The following is a 21,910-nucleotide window of genomic DNA, read 5'->3' on the forward strand; positions in this document are numbered from 1 at the left end:
CATATTTGTAACATTTTACAATTGTAAGTGGCTACAACATTAAGGAGTAACTCAGAAAATGGTATCAAATTGGATAATTTATGTATGTATTTTGTTCACCAGAAGTGCAGTCCTATGGCAAATGTCACCAAACACCACTTCTTACATATGCTAGTACCTTATCACTGGAAATGCTTTCTAAAGCACAAATTATTGGCAATACGGGTACAAGAATCTATTTATAGTTTCATGGTAAATACCTCAAAAGATTTCCTAATCACGTTATCTTGGCAAAGGAACACATCTGTCACAAGTAAGCATTTTTCAACCATGTTTTAAAGCTTGGAGAGAGCTAGTCATAAAACAATGAGGTACCTGAGTACCTCTGTGTACAACTGAGGTGGCAGGCTCCAAGGCTCCCTGGAAAACTGAGATTTAACTAAATGCTTTCAGTAGCTCCACTGGATTCTAGCTTTTTTTTGTCCTCAAAACAGCTATTCTTCTGGCTAACTATGTTTGGTGACTTTAGGAGGTTTGGAAAGACTGTATCTCAATCTTTGAGTGGCTTCAGACATGGCAGAAAAAGGAAGCCAGCTGTCAGTTGTAGGCAGATCCCCTCAGAGGACCTCTAATTTAACTGAGGGCTAATGAGTGAGATTTCCTTGGGACTGAGATGTTTGAAGTGTTTCCAAGTCCCTCCTGCCTCTATGCAGTTGTTCCCCACTCAGCATGGCCTTTGCAAACCATTTGGAACCCCTTGAAGGTCATGGGCACCCAGGTCTCCTTTCTCTTCTGGCCTGAGGTCAGAAGGCGGTTAGGATTTCCTGCAGAAGAGGTGCAGGATTCATCCTGGCAGACTTCCTGGGCACTGTCCACTCGCTTTTCTGGCCCTGCTGAAGGATACTGCTCACAGCCAGCTCTTACAGTGACTGCAAACCTCCAGGCTGACCGTGGAAGCCCTTTGAGCCTCCCAAGGTATGGGGTGTGAGAGGGAAACCTTGGATGCTCAAACACAATACCCCAAGTCAAGCATTTCTGTGGATCTGACTCCATGTGTGCTTTTCTGTTTTTGACAACTAAAGATTCCACACTTACTCTGAAATTAAAACAACCAAGGAGGGGTATCTTTCCTCCTCACCCTAAAAATGAAATCAATATGAACTGTGGAAACCCAGTTCATAACCATGGGTCTTACCTTTGCAACATCTGCATCACCTTCACCTTCAGTTCACATAGAAGGACACAAAAAGTTAAAAGCTGGTTAAAATCAACTGGCACAACTTGGATTTTAGGGAAAGCAAACAGTAGAAGCTCTGTGAGCTCATTAAAATAAATCCTTTAAAAGTTATTAGGATCTCACTGTCTAGAGTAGCCTTTGTTTCACAGTATTTCTAGAGGTAACTCAGGATAAAACAGAACCTCACAGTGCCTTGATGCTGCCTCATGCAGAGAGCAGAGTGGATCTATATCTAACACTGCTCAGTGAGTGTGCTCACCAGAAGGCTATTGCAAAGCAGACTGCGTGTGAATACTGCTGGGCACAGCCAGCGTTCCTTTGTCTGCACAGAACATATTAGTATCTATTGAGACACAGTGCCTCTCCAGCCAAACTATTTGCATGGGGTACACCTACTAGATTGAAGGTCAATATTTAATAATTTCAACAAAACACAATACTATCAACATTTAGGCCAGGCAACTACTATATCTTCTATGCAGAGATAAGAAAAAGTAAGTTTTAAAATCAGAAAATAGCAAATTACATACATGAGCCCTCTTATAGGCACGGCTTTGTAGATAATTACTCCTGTGAGCAGAAGAGAATATAATAATTATTTCATAGTAAGCATATAAATATATGCCTCATTCTGCTATCACCTAAAATAAAGATCTTGCGACCGCAGTGAGCCAGACCTTGCAGCAGAGAAGTCATCTTGAATTCTGCACAAGTATATCTACATAAATCGCCAACACCAAGTGCTGCCGCAGATGTGCACCCTGACAGAAAACACTTCTTCCAGAATGGGACCTGCTCTTCTCTTACAGATTTCCGAATCAGACTCACCCCATGTAAACAGTGCAGTGTGTTACTGTATTGTCATTTGTAAAGCAAGCAGTAACTGTGGAAGTCAAAGAGGAAAGTAGGAAGTCGAAATATGCATAAAATGGTAAAACTCCATGTCTGTGCAAGTGATACTTTTATGAATTGTTAAATATGCCTCTCAGCTGCTCACAGTTCAGATATGAATACAGCTGGATTGGGCTAAAAGTTATGAAATAGAGGAGTCTTGTGCAAAAAACTATTGTTTCTGAGTAGGGGTTTGGAACTATAATATCCTTTCGTTAGACGCTGCCATGCAAGAGCCAGTGTGTGCCTACTTACACAAACTAGACAGCCCTCAGAGGTCTACGACCCTCACTCTGCAGATGGACGCGACCCCTAAACTCCTTCGCACTCACATGCAGTTGGTGAAACAGGGCTTCAGCAGTACTGATGTGAGTGAACCCTGCAGGCACTGGCGCTCTGCCCTGCTTTCCGTCTCCTGCAAGTACCAATTTCTGTGCTTTTTGAATTGCCAGGATGGCATGCCAGATACATCAGCCCACCTGGCGCATTGCTCACGCACTGCAGAGGCAGCAGAGATTTCACCTTCATCATGAACCAATTTATGTGGCCAAAAGTGAGGTCTCAGTTTGGTGGCAGCTACTTGCCTTGCATTAGGCAGGATATATATTTTCAGGTGAATGAGCCCATTAGCAGACTGTGGGTGTTCCATATGATTGCAGCTGTGCAGATCTGAGGGTTTGGCTTACACGCTTGTCACGGGACTGGTCACTTGTGAAATGGGTATTTGGAACCTGGCTGCAATTTTGCTTAAAGGACAGAAGGTCAAGGTGACACCACTATACAGCCAGAGGCTTACCTGACTTTAAGGTTTGTCACAACAAATTCTTCTCCAGTAAATATGATACTGAACTGGAAACAAAACAATAACATTTTTATTATCTTGATTTATCGATATTTTATCTAGACCTGCTTGTAAATTTAGAATTGTCATCAAAATTCTAAATCCCGATGAAAATAGCTAAAAGTTTTTGCAAAATGTCAACACGTTTCCCTTCCATCAGAATTTAATTTTATCCTGTTAAAAATGCATTGGATAACATGATGCTGAAACACCACAATATTGTTAAATGGACACTCATTTCCGTGTTGTCCCATCAGTTTGCATTCTGTACCAGCTGTCCTCATCATCTGATACTGGCTAGAAACACATGAGAATGAGAAAAGAAAGCTACTCACCCAGTTTTCAAGAAGCATCCTTGCATCATAGTAATCAGGAGCTCTCTCAGTTTTGTAGAAGAGAGAAAAGTTCATGTCAATGTTAAAGAAGCTGACTGGAAGAAGAGAACGTAAGTGAGATGCATCCCGTAGTTTGCACAGAAGGTGTCTGCACTCCTCCTCGTCTCCTGACCCCTCCCTTCAACCGTGGTTGTGTTGCCCACTCCCACAGTCACCGAGGCTCTTTGGGAAATCCCACACTCCAAGTGTCCGAGTCTAGATCACTGCTGCATTGCTAGAAATTTTATTAAAGAGCCTAAAGGCCCAAACACATGATCAAGTTATCACAGCTTAACAAACAATTTGTGGCTCATACTTGTGGGTGCACTAACTTGGCTTTTACTGCCTGCTAAGAATGCATAGGAAGAGATAGCAGGGTCCGCTGACATACAACACCTTGCTAAGCAGCAATAGCTTAAATGTGACTGTCTTAAATTGTCACATGTTTGGTGTGGGTGTCAGTGACAACTAAGTCAGCATTCAAAACAGCCTCGTTTAGCACTTACGTGGAACGGTACCATTGGTACTACTGGTCGGAGGTGACGGGCGCAGCGTAGGAGCCCTGGTTGACCATGTTTCACTCCAGCCTGCTGAAAGGAACATTAAAAGGCCTAAGAATCCACAGTGGCAAAAGAATAAGGAAGATCGTAGTCTGCGTGAGTGAGAGGTACGAGTCCTTCAGCCAAGGTCATCGTAACAAAGAGCTGCTGTCATTCCACAGACCTCTGCAGGGTGGAGGCAAAGGGGGAAAATATGCCTGTGTTGGGGAGGGGGGCGTGGTGGTGTTGTTTATTTTTCCGGAGGTAATTACAGCGTAACAAGGGAGGAAACAGGATTTGCAGAGTTTAGATCACAAGGAAAACCATAGTTTACACAACATTATCTTTTCTCATTTCTTGCGTTGAAGAACTGTTCCCTTCTTGTTCGTGTAACCTGTGCCAGCCTTCAGGAAAAGGCATTTGTCAAACACTGAATGCTAATGGATTAACAGGCAGTAATGCGTGTGAGGCGAACATTGATATTCATGGTCTCTGGTTTAATGATAACCTGGCAGAAGTATTCCTATTATAAACGCCGGCCATCCTGCCTGTTGTTTCCAATGTAAAGAATTCTGAGAATTCGTTCATGGCTAATTTTCCTTGAAGTGAATCACCCTGTCAAACCACATACAATTTTTGCATTTCACATGCAATCTGCCACATCACCAGTCAGACAGGGACAAAACAGGTGATGCTTGTCACATGTACTACAGAAAATTGCAGTGAACCGAATCACTGTATAACATTACAGGCCTCGCCATTGAAAGAAAAGCAGGATCACAACATTTTGCTTTAGAGGTAGCGTTTCCTTGCTATGCTGGTAATTTCTGTTTTTTTCTTCACTCACATGACTGTCAGAGACTTGTCATTCTCGCTCTGACTAAGAGAAATAAACTTAACATAAGAATACAAAGCCAAATGTCTATGAATGAGGAATGTAGTTGGAAGTAAGTAGGATAAGGCCATGCTTCATAAAACGTTGTTTTCACTACTGTAGTTCAAGGTAAAGGAGAATCACCCATGCTTAAAATGTAACAGCCCATCTCTAACCCATTCAAATCAATGGCAATCCATCCATGGACAATAACAGAAAGAGGGTCTTTTAACAGCTTGCAGCCTCATATTTTTATCCTATATAGCTTCAAATTATATTGTGACGTTGGAAGGACAGCTGAAGTCAAAACCTTCTTCTGAGAAGGTGCGTGACAGTATACAATCTTCTGCTTCCTACATGAACAAGCAGTTTTACCCTTTGCATTAACGTGTGCACTCAGCACAAAGTCAAACCGGAGTAATTTCTGAGTTCTAACTTTGTGAACAAGAGGACAATAAAGCTATTGGAAATCCAGTACTGAGTTGCCTCTCCAAGGTCGGCTCTTGCAGACTAAGCTCAGACCCTTCAGTCTCCAGCACAGACCTTCAGCCTCCAAATGCTCCTCAGCGATGCCAGTCTGTGTTTTGGTGTCATCTCATGACCTAGGAAATGGCAGTTCCGTCCCCGCTCGTATCATCAGCAGAAGCAGCACGCTCAGAGCCGGCAGCGAGCTGAGCCAGGAGGCTCCTCCGCACCAGGGATGGAGAGCAGGAAAGATGCACGGGCTGTTCCAGAGATCAAATTGTCCAGCAACCTGCTTTTGCAGAGCAGTGCTCTTTGTAGCACAGTCCCTGCTGCTCCCAGAGTGTACAGAAAGCTGTAAAAATAGCAAGCCTGCTTTTCCCATGATGCTTGATGAATCTCAGATTTTCATTTGGACATCTCTCCTCTTTACTCAGGCCTTTTGCTTTTGAGATAGGGCTAAACTGTTGGGAAAAAAAAGAGGACTAATTTACTCTGGTTTACTCTTCCACTAAAACACTAGCAAGTCCAGGAGCAAGCTGCCACATTGTCATTTCAAATCCGTTGCCTGCAGTAGGTCAGAAACATGACCTGACATAATGGCTATTTGCTGGTTCTTTAGGTGTAAAAGATCTGCAGGCTTAGATCAACTAGCTGCAAGACAGACCTAGATATACAATATACAGACCTCCCACCAATAGCCACTAACACTGTTTGACATACACATGAATATGCAGAAAACAAGAAACCAGAAGTATCTACTAAATTAAAAGCAAAACCCTAGAGACAAAGGAAAACAACTCCCCTAAAGAAAACACAGGGACCTGAAACTAAGGGGCTGTGCCTTTTCCTCCAGCACCCATGCACACCAAGCTCTCCCCATCTTCACAACACATACTACCATGAGAAGACAAAGAGCAAAACCTGGGGGTACCTGACCCCCAGCACTGCGGAGAGGCAGATATTCCAGCATCCCCACTGCCTTTAGTCTCACAGTTTAATCCTGTAGCGGAAACTTGCCTGCCTTCCTGTGGCGTGAAGCTGCAGATAAGGGTTCTCTGAGCCACAGTGAGATGCTGCAAATAATGAGTCCCTGGTTTCAAGCTGACAGAAAACGAGTGTCTTGTTAGAAGTTTTTTTAGGACCTGCTGTCATATAGGAAGTGTGATGAGAACACGGAAGGGCCAATGCTGGGCAGACATGCCCTATCACTGGAATAAATTCTTTTTTCTTTCCTTACAGAAATACAGACATGATATTAGGCTGTGATTTATCAAGCCATAAGCCAAACTGTTTGTACAAGTAGGGCTTAACTTCTCCTCCTGACTCTTACAGTGCTGCAGATCCTCTCCAGATAGGAGGAATCTGCATATAGCTGGGTGATTACAGGCTCCACTCTGTTCCTGTTGTTATCAGTGCAATGTTTCAAAAACCATTGCCTCAGGGGTGATGTATGATATCACCCAGTGTCAGCTGGGATGAACCAGAGAAATTGGCTAGGGAAAAAAAAATAATAGCAAAACAGCCAAACAAAACCCAAGCCCATTCTAATCAGGAATGTAACTCACAATGCCGTTCTCATCTCCTGACAAACTAAGCATAATTACAACTTCAAAATTTATTTCTTTTTCTTTCTCATTATCACCTGAAGAAAAAAAAGATCTGTTTATTCTCCCATGTCAGGAATCATTACCAGCAGGCAGGTGTGGGACTAGCCACCCGCATCCTGCAGCTTCGGTTGCTTTAATTAACGTGCATATAATTCCATTCACGAAATGAGAGCTAAGGAGTGATGACAGATGAGATCTGATCTAAATACCGTACCACTGATGTTTTTAAAGTCCTAGTCATGTATTTTGATTTGCTAATTTAATAAATGGTTTATTTGGCATCCTGTAAATATGTATGGTTTCCAATAGAAGAGCAGCAAAAATTAGCCCAACCAATAAGAGAACTGTAATAAATATATTTCTGTATTATTAGCAGTCATTTTCAGATATTCATCCCTCTCCCAGATTATTTAAAATTAAGAAGAAAATCAGAAATCAGTGTGTGGGTGAGGCAGGGGGAGGAAGAGATGAAGACTGTGAGTCAGTGACAGGATGAGAACACACTTTTACTTTTACACTTTTAGCAAAGGCCCAGCTGAGCTGGAAAAGTAAAGGATCATCTTGAAGAACTCTGGGGAAAAAAGCAAAGGCAGAACAATAACTTTACTCCTGCTATCAAGCAAAGCCAGTGCAATTGCTGTGATAATTCTATCACTTAGAAAAAGTCAACACACTTCTTAAGGCTGCTTCCTGCTGCATTCATAAGAGAAGTTTCACTCCCTTTGCCTGAATAGGCTCTGGCTTTCCAAAAGTAATTATTTAGGATTTCCAAAACAAAGCAGGTTGCCCGACTTCCCAGGACAATTGCATAAACTGTCTACTGTCAGGGTGAACCAAGCCCTACAAACTGAAGCAATGCACAGACCTATAAACAACATACATAAACACGAGAAGCAAACCTTGCAGCTAGTAATTGTCACAGGGCATAAGTAACAACTGGAGTCATGTTGTTAGCATTGAAATGGCATTTCCTCGCGACTTTTCGTTACGTAGCAACACTTTGACACGACTATTTCTTATACGTATGTTTCAAACGTTCGCACATAGACTCAATATGTGTGACCCCATATGCCAAATCCATGTGAACTACAGCCAAGTGCAGCTTCCCCTGTCTGACAGACAGGACATAAATCTCAGTAGATATTTATACCGCTCACTGTTATCCCAGTCTAGCCTATCATCACCGTGTCTCTGTGCGATAGCTAGCTCATGAATTTCAGTTAATTGTGATAAGAAGTAGATTTATAGTGGAAGCAAAGGTCTGGCCAAGATCTGACACATGACAGCTTCCCAAACATGATTAAATTTTATGAACATCTCTATAACTAGGACTTCAAAACAGTCATCATAGTTATTGCTCTTGGGAAAATGTCAGACTCCAGTAACCCTTCTCCCAGTGTTGAACACAATGTGGATCCAGCAGTTCATGGCACCGTAGGCCAGAGCAGCCTCTGTGCCTGTTGGTGTAGTTCATCATTTGTGAGACATGCTGCTGTTTCTCCTTGCTGATAACCTTTGAATATTTGGGCCAATGTTTTCCAGACTGAATGTCCAATTCAGGGTGCACTGGAGAATCCTAACTAGAGGAAATCACCTGGTTCTTGGGGACAGCTTTAGAGGGAAAAAAATGCTTTGACCATTGAAAGCCTGTCTCTGATGTGCTTTATCTCATTAAAAAGCCTCTCAAATTCATCCGGGTTATTGTTTTTGAAAAATCAAAGTCCAGGAACAGTGAGCAGAGGCTTTGATTTTAGGTGCTATACTTCTCATCATCAAACATGACTAGGCTTCTCACAACTCCTTGCCAAGCCAAGCACATACCTTTCCCACAGAGTGAATGGGCCCAAGGGCAAAGGTATTAATTGGAAAAGGGAAACTGAGCCTTCCTCCTCCCTCCTCATCAGATCATGTGCCTCCCGCCAGTCAGGGACTGAGTGAGGAAATGGGCCGGCAACAGGCAGCGCAGAAAGAGGACTGCCAGGATAAAGGCAGTGGGGCAGGGAGCCAAGAGACAGATGGGAAGGTTGTAATTTACAGCAATTGTTATCAGTGCCTGAATAGTTTGGTGCACAGAGAAGGAGTGTGCAATGACGGAGGTGGGGGAAATCCCTCTGAGCACAGGTTTCAGCAGCAGTCGGTGATTTCCTGATGCTCTTCTTGCCTCGGTCCCCGGTTCACTGAAACCTGGAGCAGGAGAATGGAAAGTGCAGTGCGAACTGCAGTGAAGTCAGCGGGTGCTGCCCTCGATGGAGACGTGCTGTCTGATGGGACGCTCCTTGGATTCTCAAACTGGACCCAAAAATGACCAATTACTTCGTACTGTGCCTCTGCTTTCCCTGTTTAGCCATCGGCTTACAGACAATTGGTAAAGATGCACTCACTTTTTCTGTGGAGCACCTAAATATCGTGGCATGTCATTAGTTTTACATGAATTAGTTGGTCAATCAGTCAATTAGTCAATCTCGGTCCTCTGTTTCAATACTGTGTAGTTTAAATACCTTGTAGTACATGCAGACATCAGGACTGAATGATGAGAGAACACAAAACACTGCTAAGAGTGCTTTTCAGTGAAGCAACACCCATATAGGGTGCACAACAGACAAGAGTCTTGCGGAAAAGGGATTACTATCATCTAACTAATGGCTCTAGTTAAATATTGTTAAGCATGTTAGAGTAAAATTTCTGTGTCTGACCTACCTCGCTTAGCGCCAGGCCAGCTGAGTAGCAGGCTGGTGCCCTAGCAGAAGGATGAACCACTAGAAGGTTCATCTGAAAAATGCCACCTGCCAGCATGCTCCAGGGGATTTTGGTGGTAAAGCCTGCCCCTGCCAGTTTTCCCTCATCCACAGCCTCTGTATCTGCTTCAAGAAGAGCCTGTGTGGGGTGAGTAGGCAATGTCGTATGCCTGGTTACAGCGCTGCGCACTGCTGGTCTTAATCCCAGCAGCAGTGACTGGGAGGCTGTTAGACAATCCCTGTTGTTGTCCTGAGCAGTGGAGGGCTCCCTACTCCCTGTGTGTGATCCCCAGCAACACACAAGCCCCAAGAAGAGAAAATGCTGCAGAGACTCACCACAGCGCAGGTGACGATCCTCAACGGGAAGGATGCTGCTGAAGTCCCAGTACTCTTCCTTCCAGCTGACAGTATTGCCCATGGCGCAGTCCAGCAGCTCTTCCAGACCCATCGCACGGTCCCACATTTGGAAGTAGTACAAGCTGCCAATGAAGCTGTTGCTTACCAGCGTGATAATGCCATCCTTTCTTTTGTGCAGATGACCCAGCACCAGGCTGCCGTTGGGTTTCAGGCACTCAGTGCTGCCAATGGTTTCGGTATGCACGAGACTACCATTGCAGTAGACCTCCAGCAGTTGTGTCCTGGTGTCCCACATGCAGCACACACTGTACCACACAAAAAGGGCCAGATCGATCTCAATGTCTCGTCTGGTGCCAAAAAGATATAGTCTCAACCGCTTGCTTTCTCCGGAGAGTCCAAGCTCTATGTCACTTGTGTCCATGGAGGTGTTGTTAGTGTCATAGGAAAACGCTGCCCAAGACCTGATGTTGGCCATCAGGTTTAGGTCAATGCACACCGTGAACTGACATAGCTGAGGGATGCCGAAGTTGATCAGAGACACATACTCATCATTCCTTCCGAGTAAATCCAGTCTTTCTCTATGCAGATCACGTGTTTCTGTAAGGAAATGGCATTAGGAAAGAGGGTAAAGAAGGGAAATGAAGTGTTACTTCCAAAGAAAAAACTGCAATATGACCTCATTTGGGTACTTTGCTGAATGACGATTAAATAATTAAAAGTTTCTTCTATTTGTAGTTTGTTCTGCCTTTGAAATTTAATCCTGAGACCATTTACACTACCAGTAAAGATAAGATGAGTTTAATTCTGCAAAGGAGAAGCTGAAGTCCTCAAGACAAGCCAAATAGGAATCAATACAGAATTCAGTTCTAGGGTCCACATGGTCCAGTATCAGTACAGGTGCCCAGTGCAAAGGTCTTGGTTCAGCACACTCTGGGTAAGGAGCTGTTAGCAGGTTTGGCTCCCAGGTGACATATCACACCCCTAACCTTCAGTTTTTAGGTCAGAGTTTCAACTAAAAATAGAAATCATAAGAACTGTCCTTTTCTCAGGCTCCAGAGAATTTTTGGGGGCATCTTTTTTCTTCATTAGTTCAAATTATCTCATTATATCTTTACAACCTACTCAAAAGGTTTTGCTGACAGAGGCAACCTCCCTGAGTAATACTAACCACAGACCTACGTGGGCAGCTAGTAACTTGCCGACATGTGGCCCCAGCTCTGACTGCAGAGTAGCAGAGTAGTAGCTGCAATGGCTTTAACTCAGCCAGCCTTTGTCCCTGCAGCAGTCTGGCAGGGACACCAGCAAGCTGTGGAGGGTCTTTCACTCTGCTTATCTGGGTTTTGCACTCCACGTTCAGTGCCTGTTGTATATCTGGACAGGAGGCAGCCCAGTGTAATCACAGAAGCATAGAGTCATAGAATGCTTTGGGTTGGAAGGGACCTTTAGAGGTCATCTAGTCCAACACCCCTGCAGTGAGCAGCGACATCTTCAACTAGATCAGGTTGCTCAAAGCTCCGTCCAACCTGACCTCAAATCTTTCCAGGGCATCTACCACCTCTAATGCTAAGAAGCGTATCTCTCTTCTGGCTCCTGGATTTGCCATGGTGTCCTGCTCAGCGGGTCCCACTGCAGTCACCGCCAGCCACAACAAAGTCCCTTCCCTGGGCATGAATCTCTGCGAACATGCACAAAGCCACAGAGCCACAGCGGTCGGCAGGCAACACGTTCAGACAGCAGCGCACAGTCACTGAAGGCAGGAGGCAGTCTTTCCACCAGCTCCATCTGCCACCAGCAAAGTGTTTCTGTAAGAGGTGAGGTGGCTCCATGTGCACCATCAGAGTGGTAAAATTTAATCAGTGTCAAATCATAACCCAGGCCCCTCCTGTGCAAATGCTCTGCATCTTTATCTTGCCATTACGCTCATGTGTTTACATGTGCTTCAATAATTCAGGATATATTTCTTCTAGATAAGAACTGCCATTATGTTGAGTCTTTTATAGCTACATCTAGGGGCTGTTCTTACAGCATTTTCCTCAAATGAATTTGAATTTTTCCAAAACGTGGTTGCCAGCTGTGCAAATCAGGTATTATAAATCCCTCAGGTCTAACCTGACCAGTAAATCTCCAGTGACTCTTTGCACTAATGATAAGGGTTATGCACATCAGGGACTGCAAAAGTAGCTGGCACTTCTCCCCATCTGCTTCTCATGCTTCAAACTGGAGGCAAGTAGGGAACGACCTAGCCGCAGAGTCTCATTCTCTGTAGGTGATCAGAAGTGATGCATTGCTGTCCTAACATAACCCTGTGCACTCGAAGTGTAAAGAGAATCTTTGTGTTACACATAACAACCCTCTGCTATCTTTCACGTCTGCCTCGGCCCTAAAACCAGCTTCACTGAACACCTCAGTGTCTCGTGGAGCATGCACCCACATCTTCATCCAGCTTCCACCACTGCAGCTCAGCTAAGATGGGGGTTTGTACCCAAGATAGTTATTTTCCCTGTGAGTGGGAGTACGTAGGACTCAGAGCAGCAGTGTATGGCATCGATTCAGTGGAGGCCCCGGGGTGGGATGGGACTTTAGCACCTCTCCACTAACACGCCAGCCTCTGCCTTAGTGGGAGGAAGCCCTTGCGCATGAAATCACATGGCCAGTGCTGGGACTGCAGAAGATCTGCGGTGGAGCTTTAGGGGATGCAGAGAGTGTAGCTACTCAGTTACAGCTCGAGGAGGGAGTAATTCATTACAGCACGAGAAAATACAGCAGTCATCTTCAGCTGTACTTTCCAGCAGCCACAGGGCCCAAAAGGGTGAGAGGCCAGCTCCCATGGGTTTCTCCAAGAGATGGGGAACCCCGTGGGATGTACCACTGGCAGAACTGGCAACTGTTCCATGAGTGACCAGAGCATCATTGCATCCCGGCAGAGACACGCTGAGAAATCCCCCTTTCAAGGGTCAGGCCTTCCAGTGTCTTACAGCAGACAAATTAGGAGCTTCTGGCCAAAGCTGAGAGAAAGTGGGTAAATTTGGCAAGACCTAGACATTAATTAATTCTTTTTATTGCGGAGGCTTTTCTGGGAAATAAATAGCTCATTTTTTCCGCGACTGCACTGTGTGCTGGAAGTGACTCCAGTGCAACAGGGTGCACTTTAGAAGCAAGAACTATCTCTGTGCCCTGCATTGTTCTTGAGGAGCAGTCAAAGAAAGAAATACAAAAACCAACATAGAACTAATTATTGTTTTGCTGGGATTTACGGTGGAGCGAAAGGGTGTTGAATGTGTTCATGAGGCACAGCTTACTGTGTTTGACTCGGGGCCTGAATTATTACTGGGGAATTTGGCTCTGCCAGTAGCTTCGTGCTTTTCCCAGAACATCACGAAGTGAGTAAATGCACAGCTCTGATTTTACAGTGACCAAAGTAAAACTAGAAAAAAGCATGCAGAAATGCAGGAAGACACCCAGGAAGGAAACATGTGAATAATGACAAAACCAAGAGGCTTTTCATCTCCAGACATGGACAACAGCAGTGATGCAATCAAAACCTGACATTTCTCTCCTTGCCATATTTTCTCGTTTGTGCTGACTCATCTGCGGCCCAGACTGAGCCAGCATCCCAGGAGACGGCGTGCATCATGCTCAGACCTGTAGGTCTGCAGGCCAGCATATGCTCAGGGATGGACAAGGACCCCAGTACCAGTTGCAATGAGAAGAGAGAGCAAGAACAACTGCTGCACTGGGGCGGAACAAGTGGAAAGTGGGCTCCTGTATAGATGCACGGTGTGTGCAGAAACCAGGAAACCAGTAGATGTGCCCTGGGCTGAGGGATGCCTAGAGCGCCCTGGCAGCACCATCCCTGTGGTTAATCCTGAGGGGAATTACTGTACCTGCCAGGAGAAGAAGATGAGCAGCAATGATCAAGACGCAAAGAGCCTTGTCAGAAGAGTGCTGTCCAGGGCCACACATGAACCTCTTCATTCTTTAGGTATGTTCTGAAAGAAAGATGTTGGTGAGCACCTACTACCACATGCTTGGCTGAGAAATTCAAACTGCTTCTGCAATTTGGCATTCACAGCACAGGAGCCCAGAAGTCCTCACTCCCCGTGACCGAGCTGAATCACTAGATCAGTAGTCTCTGTAAAGGCCCCGGCTACAGAAACTGACTGGTTTCTGCTGGTTTCTAAATGAGATGAGGTTTACGCAATTACACTGTGCATGTTTTGTCCATTGGTCACAACTCTGCAAACCTGTTAGCAGCTTTCAACCTGCTTTTTTTTTGACAAAAGGAGTCCATGACTGAAGTGTTGAAGTTCCTACAAATGTGGGGAAACAAGAAGAGAAAGCCCTACCAGTGAGGTCAAGCTGGATGTTAGAGGGATGTAACCCATGCGGTATGGACCCACAGTTACACTCCACAGGCTCTCGTGGGATGGGAGACTGGAGAGCAGCAGATCAGGCAAGAGACACAGAGAAGCACAACACACGGCTGCCCACAGACAGCACAGTCAAAAAATGTATTCGTTCTCACCACTGGGCTTTGTCTACAAACAAACGTTCATCAGTTTAATTGAGCCCTAGGAACATACTCGTAACCAGGGAAGGGCTAGTTCCAGAGTATAAACATACATTGAACACTTAAAGCAAAATTAAGATATGCCACTCTAAATTGGAAGGAGATTGTCCTCTTTTGTGCTTCAGTCTGATTAAATTTGCTTCCAAGATGACTGTAATTAGGCCAGAGCAACTGAGTGGACAGACAACCTCGATGCCTGAGAGCCCCGGACGCATTCCTAGAGCCCTGCACCCTCACCTGCAGGGCTCTGCTTTCCCTACTCACTTCACCGGGCATCAAAGGCAAGGGCTCTTTCTTGGTTTAGGACCACACTGGGTTAAGTCTTCAACTAATAATGAGGTATACAAAAGGGCTGTAAGGGATGGACTGGATCCTCATGTTGTCTGAGTTGGCCAAACTCCGTTGAGTGGAGTCGCCTGGCTTCGCATCAGACACAGCCTTCACCTGGGGCTCTCCACTAAGGGTTACTACACTCTGACCACTAGCAAAATGGAAGTGGTCCCTCTGTGTCCAGACATGTAAAATAAACATTAGAAAATTATAAAAAACCTGAGCTAATAACGACTCTCTACCATTTCCTTTTAAAACTGCACTTTACAAAACTTGTAAAGTTAGCAAATGTCATCCAGTTTTCCACTGACTGCTGTGACAACAAATCTCTTCTCCCAGCTTCCTCCTTTATTACTCCAGGAATTATTTGCTGATTGCAGTAACATTTAAGGAAAAAATCATTGTGGTCCAAGCCTGTAGTAACTAAACAGAACTTCTTACATATTTCATATGATTCATATTTTCTCCTAAAAACACCATATTCACTCAAAAACTCACCTCCCTGTGTAGCACAGAAATCGAGGTAGATTTTTGAGAAGTGCTCCACACTGTTTCTTCTGTCAGATGCCAAGAGACCGGTGAAGAGAAATACGAAGAGAAAACCAGGTGGGATGTTGTGATGTTTTCAGTGGGTCAGGCAGCAAAAAGCAAGTGATTCCTGTCCTGAAACGACATTTCTTAGGACCGAGAAAACCTGCTGTGACAACAGATCTTTGCTCCCAACCTTCTCCTTTATTACTCCAGTAATGATTTGTTGACTTTTACAACAACATTTAGGAAACAAATCATTATACTCCCAGCCTGTGGTACGTCACAGGGCTGTTTTTTTTTTTGTCCAGAGCAAACTCCAGAACATGGAGCATTATAAAACATAAATTAGAAAGAAACAACTGAACTGAAGAGTTCCCCCTGCTTCTGATTCAAAAGTGACTGCACCAAAGAACATTAGTTGTATTTTTCCCAAAACAGCTGCCTCGCCTCTATTTGTAGTATATAGCACTATAACGTAAAGATCAACCATGTCTTTCTTCCCTCCTGCATGATATTAATCACTCATTGCCAAGTTAAAAAAATATTAAATATTGCTTATTACTGAGAAAAACTTCATGAGTTGAGACCAAGGAGTGAGTGGCACCAGGAAAGGATGGTCCTGGCTATGACTTAGCTGGAGGATAAATCTTGAATTTTGTGATTTAGGTCTGGAGGGACAAAATGGTTTGCACAGGAGCCTTGGAGGGTCCTGTCTCCTGCAGGAGTGGTGATCTTCAATGTTTTGGGAGTGGCTCCCAGCAGTTCAGCTCCCTCACTGGATCTGGTTAGGGACATAAGAGGAGCTGGATAGAGCCTGAGCCTCCCAAGGCTGCTTAACACAGCAGTTCACCCTGCTTCTCCAGACGCTCTAGTGTCCAAACAGGATGGAAGCATCCCTCTCTTCTGCTCTCCTAAATCATCTAGTCATCCATCTCCACGTTCTTCCTGGCATATCTGTCTCCTCCACTCAGTTCCCCCTGTATAAAGACCCCAGACTTCAGGTTTCTCCCTTAAAGACAACTACAGCACCCCTTAACCAAACTGCCCCACATCCAGGAACCCCTTGTCTTCTCCCTGTGCACCAGCACAGACCCTCTCACAGCCAAGCAGCCACGGCCGAGCACCCTCCAGCCTCCCACCAGCCTCAGCCAGCAGGTTTTGTTCTCTTTCTCTGACGGCAGATCATATTCATGGGAATTGCTAGGCATGCACTGTTTGTCCTGTCAGATCCATGCTGCATAGTTTCTAGTATTCACCTAAACTCTTGCATGGAGAGCCTTTCTTCAAGCATGGGACTGAACAGGACTTTTCAAGGGTGGGTGCTTCAGAAGTCATCTTTTTGTAGCTGTCAACTCTTTGTACCCCTTAAACCAGTATCGTGGCATCATGGTATGGAAGGAGTTTTAACTGCAACCAGAAAGCAACTGTTGAGAAGGTCTAGCTGTCCCCTTTCTCCACCTCCTCCATCTTCTTCTCCCTGTTTCCCTGTTTTTCAGTTTAGTTTGGTGTTTTTAGTTATTCCACACAAGTTGTTTATCAGCTTCTCTAGAGATTATTGCAACGGGTCTGGAACACCAAGGGAGGCCATCTTGTCTCTAACGCTACGTCACAGGCAGAGCCTGGTCTAATAACCAGCATCCCACATCCATTTCTGGTCAAAACATCCCTGGGAAGTTTTAGAAGAGGACACTTGAGACTCAGAGCAGGAAAAAACTGTGATTAAGGAGTACAATGAAATGAAGAGAGGCAGAAAATGAAGACAGAAAACATTCAGACTCACTGCGGCCGTTCAGATAAAAAGAAATTTTGCTTTACTTTGGATGTGTAAAGATTTTTGCCAGGAGGTTGCTATGGTGACTTTTCAGCTCTCCCAAACTTCCTCATACTGTAATTACATCTCAAAGCCTGCAAGCTGGGAATCTTTGATTCTTTGGAGGAAGAATGTGGGTGGCTGACTCTTCAGGATGTTTTTCAACCAGCCATTTTTATTCCAAAACAAAAAGATCCATATACTTGTGCCTTTAACAGCTGCTTACAGTTTCTGTGAAACCTTCTGGCCTTGTTGGCTGCCATCCTCCAAGACGAATAATTCTTGAGTAATTTTTAATTAAAAGGCTCCCCTTGGAGAACACTTCAGTCCTGCATTATGCATCAGTGAAGGTTATTTAGAGGATCTTTAGCTCTTGATTGGACTGAGCTTTCCTTATACCACTGGACATTTAAATTTGGTCCCTAAACTAAAACGTGCATAATGACAGGAGTATTTTCACATTTCCTCAGCTTTTGTTATTCACTTCAGTTGTCACTGACTGAGTGCTGAAAGCACAGAGGCTGTGCAAATATTCTCCACATTTTCTAGTCAACGGACTTATGCAGTTCTGCATAGCTCCCCTGAGATAATGTGTCATTAAAAAAGGAGTTAAGGCCCAAAATACGTATCCTTTGAATCAGAAACAATCACACCACTATTGTTCAAAATAAACAGTATCAAATATTTACCAATAAAGGGATCCAGCGTTAAGTTTCAATAAATGATTTTTATTCTTTTTGTTCGAAGCAGAAGCAGCAGGGTGCCTTGCACGGCCATGCAGCACAGAGCCCTAGCTGCACGGGGCGGCTGGAACTGCCCTCCAGACACCGACCTGTAAATAACATGCTGGATCATAAACCAGAATCCTGCAGATTTTACTGTAGAAGATTAGGTTAGTTCACTAAAGATGGGCAGGACAAGATTAGCAGGGTGTTAACCTCTTTCAAAAACCTTGAAGGATATAAATATCACAGACTATTTTCTGAGACAGCTGACAGCTCGTCCATACAAACTTCTAGGTTACATATTGGTTTTGGTACCAAATTGACTTTTTTCATTCCTTTTTAATTTCAGACCTAGGAGAAAATCTTTTTGATCATGATTTATTGAATACTGTAGTAGGTATTTTAGAAACCTGGGTAAAATCCTTACGAAGTTGTAGGCGTTCAAGAAATACAACTTAAAGAATACAACCGCACCTTCAGATTCACTCAGGTCCTTTGCTACAGGCTGCATCTAGAATGACACGTTTCATTCTGTCAAAATATCCCAAGCAGGTATTTTTAGAAGGAAAAAAAATCAATTTTTCTACATTAATTTTTTCAATTTATACTTTTAAATTGGAAAAAGGATTTTGAATGACCCAAAAGAACATGTTCTGAAACATGTTTTCCTTTGTCTTTCTTGGTTATGTTTCAACACGAGAATTAGTAGAAATTTTAATGAAATCAAAATCCCGTTCCCCCCAGAGTAGTTATCAATGGTTCCTGAAAGAAACCTATAGCGTCAGGGAACATTTTGCACCTTGTTCATCGCAGTCTGGTGCGCCATCGCCTCACGTTGCCCTTCGACATGGCAGAAACGCCAGGTGACCTTCCAGAATGTGGTGTGCAACAGGATCGCGGCCCCTCTCCTTCACAGAGTTCCCTGGGCGTGGGCTTTTGAAGGTCTGTACATCCCTCACTGGGGAAAATAGGCTCTGGTTGTTTATCCACTTGCATCCAGCTCATTGCCATGCACTTGCTGAGATGCTACTACCTCTTTGCTCGCCAGCTACTACAGCTGGAGCAGTGGGTGCCGTGTGCGGCTGCCTACACACGCTGCCTCATGTCACCATACGTAAGCAGCATCTGTCAGCTTTTAGCAGCCCTTAATCTGCTCTTAGCAGCCTTTAATTTTTTTTCTCAATGACCACAAAAGACACAGCTATACAAAGTGCATCTGGACAGCTGTTTTGCAGCTATTCTTGGTCTTGCTCCACCTCTGAAACCCTCCCAGGTCCCCCAGTGTAGGGGAGCCCCAGGAGGTGTCCAGGCATCGAGCCCAGGGCTATTCCTCTCCCCCAGCCAAGCACCTTTCCAGGCATTTGTGCCAGGGGCATGGCCGCAGCACACTGTGTCTCACATGAGTTTCCCAAGTGGTTCAGCCCTGGCCTTTCCCCTGTCAAAGATATTGCATTAGCCCCAAGGATCGAGCCTCACCAATATTTCTGACAGCAAATTAAGCGGAGAACCTTCTGCATGGCTCATGAATCTCTCTGCAGCACCTAGCAGGTGGTTCGTCGACCCAGTCGTCTGCTGCTGTTACAGCCACCACACACAGTTGCTGGGACGGAAAGTGCTGCTCCCATGCAACACACCTACACCCCGCTCCCTGCCTTAATGGCCTCAGAGTGACTGCAGCATGGAGATGGACACACATTACAATTTCAGTCTCAGAACTGATTTTATTAGTAGTGTTGGGTCCTAGTCCTCTGGAATTATGGATTATGAAAATTGCCTTGAAAGTAATTTGATATTAGGAGACTTTGGAACAGGACCTTTATGGCTTGAGTGATTAATGTTGTATTAGACTCACATTGTGGGACGTTGAAGTAACGAAAGACGAAAGAGAATGAAAGCTGAGGCAGATATGAGTGGCTGTGGTGGGAGGTTAAAAGATTGAGAGATAGATTTGTAGCAAAACTTGCGTGAAATGAAAGACAGATTCTAAAATGACCTGTTTAAACCTGGCTTGCCTCCACATCGTGATATGATTAGAGACACCTGCTCTGCTCTGAAAGAGCTAGCTCAGATGCCCTGCGCTGCACAAGGTGATTTACCACACTTCTGTCTGGAGCACAGGGCAGATCAGAAGTCCTCAGTGTATCCAAAAGACTCATGTGAGTCCCTAACACGGACTCTGATCAAATTCCCCCACCTCTATCACAGCAGTCTGCACCACTGTGGAGTGCTTGATGGCATTTAGCTGCCGCGATGAAGCCGGCTTTGCCATCGGTGCTTCCCCACCTCCCCAGGAGAAGGGGATGCTCAGAGACACACATGCACAGACTGGCCTGGGGAGCGGACCGACAAGCACAGGGCTTTGGGCTGGGTAAGACAGGAATATTCCCTGCTTTCCCTGATTTCTTCAGTTTTCCCCACTGGAATCTCAATCCCAGGTGTCTCCCTACTAGGCGATAAGAAGAAGCAGTGGTTCTTTCTGCTGCAAAAGAAACTTAATTAAATACATCCCAAGATGCTTTTTACCTGCCGAACTCTGTGGCTTTAAACTCTGGCTTGAGAAGGATAAAGAATTGGTTGTCAGAGTAAGGGTTCAGCCTAACTAGACCTCCGGCTAGGTGAGCACAGCAAAAACACACAACAAATAGCAGAAGGACCTACAGTCACGTGCCATAATGGTTAGGCAGATAAGCCACCAACACGGCTTCTCCTTTTTAAGGTATTCATGACACACAAGAGGAAGCATTTCTTATGGAATTTCATTCATATCTCATTCCATGTAAGCTCCTGTCCTTCCTTTGTCAAAGATTTAATCATGTTACAGCCAGGTCAAGGCATGCAAGGTCTGAATTACACCGGGTGAAACTTAAAGACCTTAATTTCATGACTCTTGTTATAAAGAAGTGACAAACATCCATTGACTTCAGAGGAGGCTCCAGCTGCCTCACCACGGAGCTGAGCCCTGGCAGATGTTTGCAGCTCCCGGGCTGACTGGGGACCACTGGATGTCACTGTTGTCCCACACAAGTTTTGCTGAGGCGGCTTCTCCTGGGCACACAGCAGGTGGCTCTGGCGAAGAAAATGCTGTCATTGAAGCCAGAGTAAAAGCAGCGTAAAAAGAAGAAGCAAGCTGCTTATTTTTCCAAAGCAGCATTAAAAAGAAAGAGAAGAATTGCAAGAAGCAGGCAGTGAATTTTGCTGAGGGTTCGTTGCCGTCCTTGGAGGGTGACGCAAGCTCATCTCCTCGGGGTTTGCAGCAGCGTGAGCTCAGAGCCCAGCCAGACACTCACCCACGGCCTTGCAGAAGGTAACCTGTGCCAAGCTGACACACACTGCAACGAGACACGGATCGCGTCTCTGTCAGCTACGCGTTACTGCTTAATGGATGAGCCCGAGAGACTGAACAGGCTGTTAAGCACGGCTCACGGAAAACTGTAATCCATCTGCAGAGCAGGAGAGCTGATCGGCAGCACTGGTTAGTCCTCTGCCTCTCCCTCAGCTCCTTTTAGACATGGTCCTGTCTGGATCCTGGGCACGTGTACAGTGCAGGAACAAAACCAGAAAACCAAACATAACAAGAATACTGCCCAGTGGTTAATAATTCCCACTGCCGTTCTTCCACAGAAACCCCTTCTGGAAGAAATGTAAGAACCATAAGCTGGGCTCAGATATTTCTTAAAGTTAACCTTTAAAATCATTTGTGCCAGTGAGACAGGGTCCCTCTCACACAAGACCACCAAAATTATGAACCAGAGATTTGGCCCTGTGACTTCAATCTGTGCCAGGTTACACCTTAAATCCCCTCTTCCTTGGTAAGATCTTAGTTATATTCATGTAAATACGATGAAATAACGGTTCTCATCTGAGCTGAACACAGCTGTCCAGGCAGGAGTTCAGAAAGATGGGGACCTCCATAATCATCTGTAGGAGTTTCCTTCAGATTTCTGAAGCCTGATTCTTCTCTTTGACTTTTTCACACCTGGTGGTTGTGGTTTCAGGAAAAACGATCCCCTGCTCTGAATTTTGCATTGGACCATTTGCATTGGAA

General features: G+C 44.8%; 1 protein-coding gene across 1 annotated transcript in view; it reads right to left on the minus strand.

The window, feature by feature from the left end:
- Positions 1 to 20,134, minus strand: part of ADGRG4 (adhesion G protein-coupled receptor G4) — a 39,413-nt gene extending 19,279 nt beyond the window's left edge. Inside the window, exons 1-5 of the mRNA XM_075435265.1 lie at positions 20,041 to 20,134; positions 9,879 to 10,496; positions 3,829 to 3,912; positions 3,284 to 3,378; positions 2,904 to 2,956 (exon numbers count right to left, since the gene is read on the minus strand). Coding sequence (XP_075291380.1) covers positions 2,904 to 2,956; positions 3,284 to 3,378; positions 3,829 to 3,912; positions 9,879 to 10,496; positions 20,041 to 20,134 — 944 coding nt within the window. The remainder of the gene's footprint in view (positions 1 to 2,903; positions 2,957 to 3,283; positions 3,379 to 3,828; positions 3,913 to 9,878; positions 10,497 to 20,040) is intronic.
- Positions 20,135 to 21,910: the final 1,776 nt, after the last annotated feature.

This window comes from Opisthocomus hoazin, chromosome 14 (assembly GCF_030867145.1).
Source record: "Opisthocomus hoazin isolate bOpiHoa1 chromosome 14, bOpiHoa1.hap1, whole genome shotgun sequence".
Classification (NCBI taxonomy): domain Eukaryota; kingdom Metazoa; phylum Chordata; class Aves; order Opisthocomiformes; family Opisthocomidae; genus Opisthocomus; species Opisthocomus hoazin.